The sequence below is a fragment of the Spodoptera frugiperda genome, chromosome 12 (assembly GCF_023101765.2).
Source record: "Spodoptera frugiperda isolate SF20-4 chromosome 12, AGI-APGP_CSIRO_Sfru_2.0, whole genome shotgun sequence".
NCBI lineage: Eukaryota > Metazoa > Arthropoda > Insecta > Lepidoptera > Noctuidae > Spodoptera > Spodoptera frugiperda.
The window spans coordinates 3,875,666-3,888,575 of NC_064223.1; the positions used below are offsets into that span (position 1 = coordinate 3,875,666).

Genomic DNA, 12,910 nt, shown 5'->3' on the forward strand with positions numbered 1-12,910 from the left:
ATGTATTAAAGTATAATAGTCGATATAATTTATTATGCGACAGCAATTTTGATATGAAAATTAAAACTTAAATAGACTTTAAACCTCAAAGGGATAAGTAGGATCAATATGTGAAATGATATATTTACTTTTCACCGGTCTTAGGCTCGGCTCCACTTGTCCGTTGCACTGCGTTGTGTCGTCGCAGCGTTGTCGCAGCGTCGTTTTCCATATACAATGTGATAGGGGCGAGACTTCTAACCCGTTAAGGCTGAGTACTACATCTAATTCTATCGACAAAAGTCGGGGGTCGAAGGGGTCGAACCCCCTCCCCCTAAAAATTATGGCTATTTTAATATTTTTTTTACTTTTTTTGATATCAAAGGTTGTTTGCGTCGTAGAAACAAAAAAAAAAACGACAAACGGTAGCTAATAACCTTGGCTAACTAATTCATTACTTTTTTCATATGATTGATAATGTTTTGGTGAGAAAAAAAATCATTTGTGAATTATTTTTACCGAAAAAATCACTATTTTTCAATATTTTCAATTAGGAGTTCAACCCCTCATATTATTTTTTTTTGTCGATAAAATTAGATGTAGTACTCAGCCTTAACGGGTTAGAAGTCCCACCCCTATCACATTGTATATCCCATATTTGTTTGTGTAACTGGGGTAGGGAAGTAGGGCTGGGGCGTTAAAGATACACTATTTTCCCAATTACACCCAACATGACAAAATCAACACTCATAGTTAGTCCCTAATAATAAAATGGTTCCATAAAATTTCACAATAAGTGTGTTTTTAAATCAAATATTTACAATGCAATATATCTTTGCTTTGTTCAGTGTTACTACGTGTACACTGTGAACTTCAAATTAACATGGCCGGCCATTTGAAGTAGCCAGATAAGAGTGGAGAGCTCCCCTCATTAGTTCAGGCCTAACTAGAACGGGAAAGAACCTCTCCTGTGGTTCTCAAGTGGACCCTTGTTCAGTATGGCCTCGGCTTTTTCTGCACAAACTTTTCAATATATTTGTGTCCCTTGGATTTACCTGTCAGGGTTATTTGCTAGCAGATACGTATGTATTAAGTAGTATTTTTAAGATTACTATTATAAACTTTTAATGGAATTTTATGAAATAAAATATACGAAAAGGCGTTTAGAATAACTAAGAGATATTTATTGAGAAGGGAAAGTTTCACGGGACTTCCAACTTTCTATAGAAGGCAGGATATAAGAGTCATGTCTAAAAGTCCATGTTCCCGTATACTAGTTAATTACGCTAGTTTTTCCTTAACATATTAAACTAGCATGTTCATAATAGTGCAGTATGTTAAAGATAGCAAGTTTCGAAATATGTCAAGGTACCACAGTTTGTTACAAAGTGAACTAAGTATTCAGTTTGCAAAGATACAAGTTAGGTGCTGTTAAACTTTCTCAGGTTTGCTTTCATCAAGTCACATAACTTGCATCGAGTGGAGCACTTAATTTTGAATTCTTATTTGTATAGAATACAGTTTAAATTCTGTTGAACAAGTCATTTATTTATTTATTTGAATAGAACGGTACAAACCAATGACACGTCATGGTTACATACAGAGGGTATGGCGTAAAAAGTTCTAGTGTTATGAAAGACGAGCGTAATACTAGATTCCACGAAATTACTGAGAATTTTAAAGTTAACATCCCTGCTAATAATAATGTCAATTTTCCCTCTAGTAATGAAAATTCTATACCTAGAAGTGACCTTTTGGAGATCACTAGACTGTAACGACACACGCTGTCAGAAGTAAGTTACATCATCACATAAGTCGTGAAAAATGAAAATATCCTGCCCTTTTCATATTGTATGTAGCTCCTAATGTCCATTTCAGACTATTTTCAACTTAATTTCACTATTTCACGTGAAATTCCATCTTTCATTTATTTCAGTTGACACCTACGACAGTTTTGGCTAGATCCCTTGTCTTTTTACGGGCTTTGAGCTACTTTGACTTTGTGTCTGTCAAAGTGTTTGCTATGACAAAGGGACGTTCTAGCTTGCAATGTTATACCTATACTAGTATAGGTATACTAGTATAGGTATAACCTATACTTGTAATTACGAGTTCTTTTTGGATGTCCTATGACCTGTGCCAAAGGGCTTTAATTGGCTTGGCAGAAGAGTTTTGCTTAAAACCAAATTATAACACGAAGACAGTTCAGTCGGACTGCGAGTACAATCAAATATTACTTTTTAAGAATTTGGAAGCAGCTCTACATCGTATTATTTCCTGGCTTTTTTCTATAGTCAACCTCCAGTTATATTATACATCTGTCTATATGTATATAATTGCGGAATAACAAAAACCATGTGGCATTATGCACCTCTAAATTGACATTAATATTAAGTTCACAAACTAAAACATCGATAGTCCAACACGTGTTTCAATTAGTTATTTCAGTCAATTAACGAGGAAAGCTATAATAATTAATTTGATAACTTTTTGTTCAAACCCTGAACTATAGTTCGGGGAAACGCTAATTAGTATTTCACAGTATCGTCCAACCGTGTTAGTATAATAAATTCTCGTTATTCTAGTTCATTGAAATGTTTGCGTTTAAACTTTTATGGCAAATCTCACCTTTATTTTAGTATTAGGTATAACCGGCAATAGGTATGATGTATATATGGTCTCAATTGAGAAAGATAGTAAATAAAAATGTCAGGTAGATTAATGCTAGGTGTACCTACCTACCTACCTTCCTTCCTTCCTTGAGTTCATGATATCCAGGTACAGGTTAATGCCGGCCAGGTACGTATACAGAAAAAAGTTTTAAACAGAAAGCAGTAGAAGTAGGGTTCCCTACCCTACTTCTACTGCTTCTACGGCCTTTGACCTACAGTGGGACGATTATGGTTGAAATCAAATCAATCAATCAGGTACATGTTAGATTTCTAAATAAAAAATCCTTCATTATTAAAGTCATCCCTTAGTATACACTAAAACACAAGTAAATTATATAAGAGCTAACTTTTAAATTAAATCTCGGTATCATTAGGGAACAATAGACGTTTTTAAGTTTTGGCCGAAAAACGACCGGGATCGGCGGTCTTTCGTCTAAAATCTACTTTTATTCAGATAATAGCCATAAAAGTTTTAATGTTGTTCAAAAACGTTCCACAAGACGGAACATTAAAGTCTGCTTTATACCTGGCTAGTTCTAAAATATATTATCTGGAAGAATAAAATAATAACTGCGAGATACTGACCACATTGCCGAGTTTATAGTCAATATATTTGTACAGCGGTTGCTTCTAAGTTAAAAATGTTAGCTGCATTTATTGCACGGACCACATGGCAGAGGTAACCAGTTCAAATACTCCACTGACCGGCAGAATGTTCTAGTCTGTTTATATTTTACATCTAGCCGGTTGCCTCAGCTTTGCACTTTGTGCTGTTCTTCGAGTATCCAGGTGACTACCCGTATTCCATTTTTGAAATCCATATTGATATCCTGACGATAATGTACACCACAAATAAAGTCATTTATTTCATGTATTCATAAAAGCCAGTAATTCAGTTCATATGTATGATTATAAAATTTAGTGCTGAATATAGGGTCCAAATCGGTTCAATTTGAGCAATAGGTTCGTCTACTGTTACTTACATAAGACTTATGATGTTAGAAGCGAAAAGTATATTTTAGATTACAGGGACCATATATTGACGATATATTAAAGAAGGGCCAAATTTAAAGTGACTAATGACTGTTGATGAAGCGAAAGAGGTATGTAAAATTCGTAGCAATTGACGTTCCATTGTCTCAGTCGCTCGCACGAGAGACAAACGTGAGGTTATGTATGTATATTTAATACATTTTAGATTTCAGAAAATAAAAGCTATAAAACTATAAAGTGTTCTAAAAATGTTTAAACTATACGCGTATAATTTGGGTAGGTAGAAAGTAGCAGCTTTATCCCATGAGCCTAAAGAGAAACTACAGAGCCTCATCTGCTAAGACCGGAATCTACTTATTTCTTGGGCTTCTTACAAGTTCGAACATCTGTTTACATTGTATTTATACACATGTATCTACTATGGATGGATATTTTTGAGCCTTTCTTTGCATTAATACAAACAAAGTCATCAAGACAAAAAGTTTGTATTTTAAGTACTTATTTCAAGTTTTATGTTAAAATTCTTTGATAGTCTTAATAATATTAAAATTGTCTAGACAGTTAGATGGCCTAGATTTATTTTAATTAGTAAATCAAAGTGTGCTTGTCTAAGAGAAGAGAACGGAGATAAATATAAGAATAATAATTCAATTAAACATTTTAAAGGGTTTACCAATTGTTTTATATAGTTTGTAGATGGTAACTACATGTTAATAGCTATATTATATTTGTATTATTCCTGGGCAATGAATACTGAAGTACACAATAGCATCAATTGAAATATTTAAACCTTTTGATCATGAACGTAGCAAACAAACCCTTTTGATGGTGTCTGCAAGTGCAATACCACGTGTTTTTAATTAAAGATATTCTTTTAATTAACAGTACAACTTACTTGTTCAACGGATCCATATTGTCTCCTGGAAAATACGCCCCGTCGTGAGATGAGCTCGCTAGCCGATGATCTGTGGACAAGCAAAATTATTGGTTAGCAACATGTGAGGTACAATAATGTTTTGAAGTCGCTTCCTTTAGAGGAACTTAGCAAATATATATATTTTTTTTCTCGAAACATAAACAGTTGACATCCTGAATGGCTGGTTGCAACTAAAATAAATCGAGATCAATTACTGTACCAAGAAGTAAACTTAAAATTTTCAAATCAATTAGGTACCTAAGTAATAAATAAAGAAAAAAGCTTTTCTAATACCCTTAAGATTATGTATAGCGTATCTGGAGACCACCACTGATGAGTTTCACATCTATTAATATAGAAAAATTCCCAACAAGCACTAGTAACGTCTCTGGTGTTTCAGGTGTCCATGGGAGGCGGCGATTGCTTACCATCAGGAGATCCGCATGCTCGTTTACCGGCTTATACCACATAAAAAGAAACACAAAGATACGTATTCAAACCACACCAATACACACGTATACCTACGTGGTACCTACGTATATTAATTAACAATCCATCAAAATTGACAGGATCGTTTGGAGACAGGAGACAGGGAAACAAATGAATGACGCAAACCAGACGATATTGTTGTTACATTCATTAAAAATACATCAATTACAACACGTTTATTTCATGAAAGGTTAACTGGATTAGTTGTTGGTATTGGAGTAAAGAATCTCATGTAGGAAGTAAGTAGGTAAGGTGTCTTTAAATAACGACTTTAACAAAAAAAATATGCAATGCGTCGCATTTAATCCTGGAAGTGGTATGCAGAGGTGAACGTTATACGACTCGTAATGCCACAGTACAATGTACATCGACTTTTCACCGTTTGTGTTATAAGTCCCGTGTAATGGGGGTTAGCCTATTGCCACATACCGGGCACAATTCCAGACTCCGACTCCTCCTCCTGATATTTTCGAAAAATTGAAAAAAATGCCAGTAACACTTTGCCCGACACGGGAATCGAACTGGATATCCCTTGCCCGGCAGTCGCAACTGCGACCACTCGACCAAGAAGGCAATAAAAAAATGATCTTTAATAAAATTTTGAAGTGATAGGTAATCACAAGAATTTTACGGTAACTTCAAAAGGACAAATAAATACACTCTTAATTACAATAAAGCGTAAGTAAGCATTTTTAAACAGAATAGCGTCAAAATAAAACTAAATCGTTAATTCTTAACTACAAAGTACAACCTTACTTTATCTGAATCCAGGTTTTGTACAAAGGAATTGCATTAAAACTTTACCAAAATCGTCGTTTTAACTTTGCAAATAACGTCGGTTTAGATAACGTGGGACTGCAGAGTGCATGCCGTGCAAATTTTTCACTGCTACAGACATTTCGAATTTCCACAGCTTTGCAAATTTTTGTACCGTCGCGTCGCCATTCCAGATATCGTTCTTTAAATGCGAAAATTTCGTAAATTGGAAACGGTAGTGGAAATGTCTAACTTTTTATAACTATTTTTTAATAAAATTGGAAATGCTTAGTCTTATGTGGACTAGTGGATGATGCTATCTAGTATTTCTGATGATACACGGCACTTGGTCTTGATGTATTAATAACAGTTTTACTTACACATCAATGTTGATTACAATTTGATGTCATTTATTTCAGTTTTATTGTGGCGGCGAAAGCTAACACATTATCAGAAAAAAGAAACACAATATGCTATCGAGAACTACCCACTCAAGTAGCATCAAAGAGTAATTTATTCTAATCCATTCCACACGGACCGAGTTGTCTGATAGTTCGACATCACAAAGTTCAAGCGGCGAACCTTACGAAGAGTGAACTATCAGACACCAGTAGATACCATCAGTCAGATTTAGAGCTCCAATTAACTCGAACACACTTCGAAAGCTAGTTTCCTGCGAGATAATTGCAATCCAGATCCATCAGACAAGTTAACACGCATCGCAAAAGGTCAGATCTTTATTCAATTTAATTTATTTCCGAAGTTAGAACTTCGTGACCTATGACGTTTATTTTGCGGGTGTGTGTGTGTATGCAAGGGAATGGAGGTCGAGTGTCCTGGAGATGCGTGCTTCTGATTTGATTTGATTGATGGACCGTTCCGCATACCTGACATAGAGCAGCCGAAAGGCCAAGCGAAACGGACCTTGACAAACGAAACCTCTTTCGTGGAAAACCCGTTACATGTTTCCTTCGAAAGTCGAATAGTTTAGTTCGTAGAATTATTAGCTTTTAGAATTAAAGCGTGTGGTAGATTGTGATTAATTGAATTAATTGTAGATTGTTCAGTTGAATTTGTTAGTAATAACTCTACTACGGTTTTGATTAATGGTTCGTGATTCGATTAAGACAAATTACCACCAAATTGTGAGTTTTATCACAAATTCTTTGATATGTGCCCAGTATTTGTGATATGTGGTGGAAGTTTTGCGTTTTATAACACCTACGTGCAACAAATAAACAAATCGAAAAGTGAAGCCTTGTACTTATAATAATGTCAAGTTTTATCTAAAAGGCTTAAGTTTTGAGTTTTACAACCCCCAGTTCTGTTCACCGAGACCACTAAGTCAAGACCACTTAACTCTATCATTTGACAAACGACTTTATATCGTAGCATTAAAATCGATTTTCGTAGTTTGAGGACAGTTAGGGATGTACTCGGTTGACTGTATAGGTACTGTCTATATTGGAAGCTGTCAAAGTAAGTTATTCTTTAGCACCGTTATACTTGGTGCCCCGTTTCAGTATTTATACTGGCTAGGCGAGCTATTATTATGTGTCTAGGGCATTTGAAAGTCATTCACCTTTTAAAGTTGCGCAGTGGGTGATGTAACATTGAAATTCAGTCTGCATACTTTTGAAATATTTTTATTATCGTAGGAGTTTTGGATTTTATTACAATAGCGGTAAGATTTTTGCGTAGATGACATTCTTTAACGCCTACCATAAACAACGTGATGTTCTAAAAATAACTTCGAAAGAACTTTAAGACGACGACGAAAAAAGAAATTTTAAGACGAGAACTTGATGAAGCTTAAGAAGTGTGTAAGAACCGTGACAATTGGCGTTCCATTGTCTCTGCCTACCCCCATGGGAGACTGGCGTGAGGTTATGTATGTAAAGAAAGCCTTCGCCAGTCATTGAAATACTATAGTACCATTTGTATTGAGATTCAAGCAGTTTGTTTGTAGTAACTCCCTAGAGTCAATCATCAATGGTTCATTGACCTTAAGACGGACTATCTTAGACATAAGTAATGCTAATGAATTCCAGATCCTGGCATTTAAGGATATAAAGAGACCAATTAATATTCGCTTGAGAAAATGTCTTTATACGATTCCACATTATCTAAATCTCGTGGTATTGTAATTAGTGCCTAAGTAAACGAAACTTGCGTATTTATTTCAAAATCTAAAACATTTTATAGGCACATTGTCTAACTCTAGAATTGAATTAATATTTAGGTACCGTAATAGATACGTTGCTACGGACTGCCGGGGTTCTGGCTCAAAGCCGGAGTAGTAACGGAATGGTTTTTAGTCAGTAAGAGTCTGACGTTCCCTATCGCTTCACCGAAGGCGGGAGAAAACATTGAATGATTTGCCAACTTCAATAAGAGAGGTAATAGATACACTAAATACTAAATGACAAAGGCAGTAAAAGGCCAGAAAATGTAAAAATAAAGTAGTAAATCATGGTACAATATTAAAGTAGGTAGTATAAACGAGCGAGGAGATTAAGTGCTTTCCTAAGGCGGTAGAGACAATAAAAGCTAAAGCCCTCACTTCTTTTACGCATAGCTTAATAGCTGGGAATCTGATGTTAAAATGGAGCGCCTTTCAGTTTTAGTGCTTTTGATACTTATTTTTGAATGGTGTTTTACTAAATTTTTTCATGGACATTTTGGACAGATTTTCTTTTAATTCCTGCCCCTATTATAGTAGTCCAAATCGATCGCTTATTGCTATAGTTAGACCATTACAAACGTGCGAACTGTCATGTCAAAGGAATGTGATAATCCCGCACAATTAGCATAAGTGTGAGCGAGAGATTTGATAAAAATGACTAATGACGCACGTTTGGCTTGTTGCTATGAACTATAGTGAAGTTTTAATTGAGACTTATTTAGTTCAAAATATTGTTATGAAAACAAGTGAAGCGACTATGTATAATAACTTATGAATAAAATACGAGTACAACGTAGTGTGTCGAGAAAAAAAATGCCGTCTTTTCCTTTATATTTATCTAAGCACTTTTTGTAAGGCCAATAGCTACACAAAGCAGATAATTCATACAAATACCTAATACATTACAGTTTATCACTGGCTATAAAAATAAAGACTACATTTGCATAAAGCTATGGAGGATAAATATGACGATAATATCTGCGTAAGTGAATATCGTACAGATTTATATACGGACATCTGTGTTTATTTATTCAGAGTGATATGAAAGTCGTATCACGTCCATGAAGTATGTGGGTAGGGGATTCCTTGTTATCTATATCACTACTTGAAACTTCATGGATTTGTAGCGTAAAAATTGTGAAATAAAATTAACAAATTTATTTTAACGCGAGGGACTTTTTTCACATTTTCTGATAAAGATAAATACGTACCTAATTACCAGAATATAACACTAATACACACATTTATTTTTCTAGTCTGGTAGATGCATTTACTTATGCCCATTTTTCTTTAAAATACAAACTTAAATTCACGTTTAATCCAGTTAAAACTAGTTTCAATAATAACAAACACTCTTGCTGCTAGCCAGACAGGTCCTGCCAATACACCTGTCAACATTTCCCACAACTTATAGTTGACAGCAAAGCAAAGTTGAAACATATAAGTTGAACTGTATTAACAGAACTGGTGCCAACTTGGTGCTTGGTGACGGGATAACTCGGTGCAATAGATATTAGTTCAAAGTTTCAAGGTAAATAAAGGAGTTTATCCCACGGATGAACTTTTTACGGAGTTCGCTGAGTATGTTAAGGTAAACGCGACTTGTCTGCAAAGGGCAGACTGTTAGGAGTATTCTTAAAAAGCGAATGCATCAAAGGAAGACTTAAAAGGTTGGTAAGGGTAAAATGTCAAGTGCACTTTTAGAACTGCATTCATTAGTTAGAGCGTTAGTGACACGTCGATAACTTTTAAGAATTTAGAAGTAGTTTCAAACAGTGTATCATACATTTTATACTGGTAAGCGGTACGTAGGATTGTGATCTATAAAATGTAAAATGCAGTATTCATTTTGATTGTCAATTTGACGTGTCCCGGATAATAAGTTTGTTTGTCTTTTTTGATGGAACAAGCCCGCAATAACCTCCCAAAACCGAATCTCCTGTAAGTCAGGATCTACAGTAGATACAACCATACAATACTGGGAAACTGACTCTTCTCAAGGACATGGAAAAAGAAAGCGTCTTGCAACCCAAAACGAAATAAATCGGAAGATATATTTAGAGGAGAAGAAAAATAACGATAGCTTCCACTTGCCTCGGTGAATTTAATGCAGGGGACAGAATGACTTCAGCCCAAAGGCACAAAAGACAAAACTGGAAGAAGCCCAGGTGGCAAGTTTTTTTATAACTATTTCTTAAATGTACAAAAAGTATTAAAAGTGCATAAGTACAAATTAGTAGAAGCCAGTAAATATAAGTGTAACCCCATTAAACCCTTTCGAACTCTAAAAGCACCTCCTACGTACCTTTTTACTTCAGCCATTTGTCTAATGAAAAAGATAGAGCTCCTAATTCCATTAAAAGGTGTTTCGAATGGAAACGGTCCATTTGGTCCATCGGCGTCGTTTCAAATTATACGTACCTTGAACCTTGTTTACGTACAATCGTACAAAACAATTGTATTTCTACTAGAGAAGGCTAAGAAAGAATTTATTCTATTGCTATGGTTGGATTTTTATCACCTTGTTTTTCTCCTAGGAAAAGTATTCTACTTTCCAGACTTGGTATAGACAGTTAGTTTGCCACCAGATTTTTTGCCCATAAAATATGATGTAATCTGTATTTAGGACCTTATTTGTTTGGGTTAAGGTTGTTTGTCAGTGGATTCACTTTATAAGCGAGTCAATTAAAGAAAATGCAACTCAAAGAGTTGTAGAACTATGTATAATACTTACTATCAAAAATTAGACCAACTTAAAGACATAATACCAGTAATGTAACACACTCTAATCTTGAGATTATGAAAGACAACATCATCAGAGCACTAGAAAAACAAAGAAGTATATACTTATTAAGTAAACACGACATTAGCCCTTACCCTGAGACTAAACAGCTGTTTAGTTATTAGCTAAACGAAGCGTTTTGATAAACTCTGAGCCCGAAAGACTAACATTTGTATATGTTTACGTAACCGAACAAAAACACGAAGCCTTGGAGCGTGGGTACAATATATTACCACGAATGAGGTATAACGATAAAGAGATTTGTTTGGACTTAAAACATTTAACCTCATTTACTTAACGCCACACCTTTTAATCCTTGTTGAGGTAGGCAGAGATGCACATGTACAGTGTAATACTCACTTTTCACCAGTTATGATGTTATGAGCCCCATGTACACAAAGCCACAGTAATAAGTATACACCCAACATAACTATAACTATGCAATACCTTTACATGTGTGGGTAATTTTATAGTAATGTGCATAAAAACAAACGTAATAGCCAAACGCCTATTACGCACACATTGGTAAATACTATAATTTTTGTGTCGGTATACGTATTTTTATAATTTAATATATGGGTAAGGTTAATAATATTTACAATCAATGATATCATTCAACATTTTCAATTGAATAGACGTAGTGCTCGTGGACGAGTGGTTAATGAACCGGTTTCAAACATCGTTTACGACAATGTGGGTTCGAATCTAACCAAAAGATTTTATTTTATTTATTTACTATGTTGTTTTTCTTTGTTTTGTTATGCTTTGCTTTTGTTTTCTGTATAATAAAATCAAAGTATTAATGAAACAGATTCTGAATAAAACAACATTATTTTTTATTGTAAATAATTTATTATTTATGTGTTATTATGTCCAATAAGTAAAAAAACATGAAAAAATTGGATGAAAAAATATCGTGGTGCAATTATTTAATACAGACACGTTTAACATTCACAATCTATAGCTATTTAAATTTAATTAGGCTAATACGAGTGGTGAAATGAATCAACATGTTAAATGGAAAGAAATTATGACAATTTCCAACATCTTAACAATAACATCACTTCACCGTCTCCTTTAGACTTTCGATATTCCTAGTAATGGACAAAAAATCAAATTGCGATAACGTGTGTATTCAGTTATTATTAAAATTTGTTTTTGTTCACATTGCTAAACAATTATGAATGTTATGTCTGTATAAATAAGGTTTACAATTACTAAGTAAAATAAATTCAACTGCAATACACTTATGATTCCACTAGTTAAAGTAATTCGTTCACTATAATCACACCTATTAGGCCGCACACATTTTTACACCATTATATTTCACCTTTATCCAAATGATCAAATGTTTATTTAGTAAAATTACAACATTATTTTCAAAATTAAGATCAACCTAGCAGATTGTAATTGGTTTTGTTTTATCGATGAGCTATTATTATAGATTTGTAATTGTTGTGTTCAGCGCTGACTTGCTGCAACGTAAAACGGCAGAATGAAGGTGATATCACAGATTGCAGCATAGGCGCGCGTTGTTACGCGTGTGGAGAAGAAAGCATTGGAAGTAATCCGAATCAACCTTGCGTTCGGGCACAATGCCGTGGTGGCTAAACGAAGAATTCATCTCTGGATTTACTTATTTCGCGTCGTTAGCGTGATTCTATATCCCATGTTTCCAGAATATCCATATCAGCCGACCCATAACTGCATTTCTTGTTTTTCCTCTGTGGATACAAAATAAAACAGTCAATTATAATAATAATAATTTGGTCTATATGATAAAAATAACCTTATATATTTAGATACTTAGGTTGGTATATAGACTTATAAATAACTTGAGTTAAATTAATTTATTTATAAACATAAAAGGCAAATAATATATAATCATAAAAAGTGAAGAACAAAGAATAAAATTGAAATAACTAGTAATTTGTATAGGTAAAGAATATCAAAATAATGTCTAACTGTTACTCACCAATATTCTTAATCGCTTCACAATATCAAATAATTTATGTGTTCTTCTTCCGCAAAACAACGACTATGTTATGTTTATATGTTTATACTTTAACTTTGTATGGATAGATATAAATTAAATTAAACACGACTATGAGTTGTGGATAAATACTCGTAGACTGACA

The 12,910-nt window shown here is 34.2% G+C and overlaps 1 protein-coding gene across 7 annotated transcripts in view; it reads right to left on the bottom strand.

Moving 5' to 3' along the window:
* Nucleotides 1-12,910, bottom strand: part of LOC118262332 (GTPase-activating Rap/Ran-GAP domain-like protein 3) — a 228,910-nt gene that overhangs the window by 36,758 nt on the left and 179,242 nt on the right. For all 7 annotated transcript variants that reach the window (XM_050697224.1, XM_050697227.1, XM_050697228.1 and 4 more), the window contains one exon: nucleotides 4,540-4,609. In XM_050697224.1, the coding sequence (XP_050553181.1) occupies nucleotides 4,540-4,609 (70 nt within the window). The remainder of the gene's footprint in view (nucleotides 1-4,539; nucleotides 4,610-12,910) is intronic.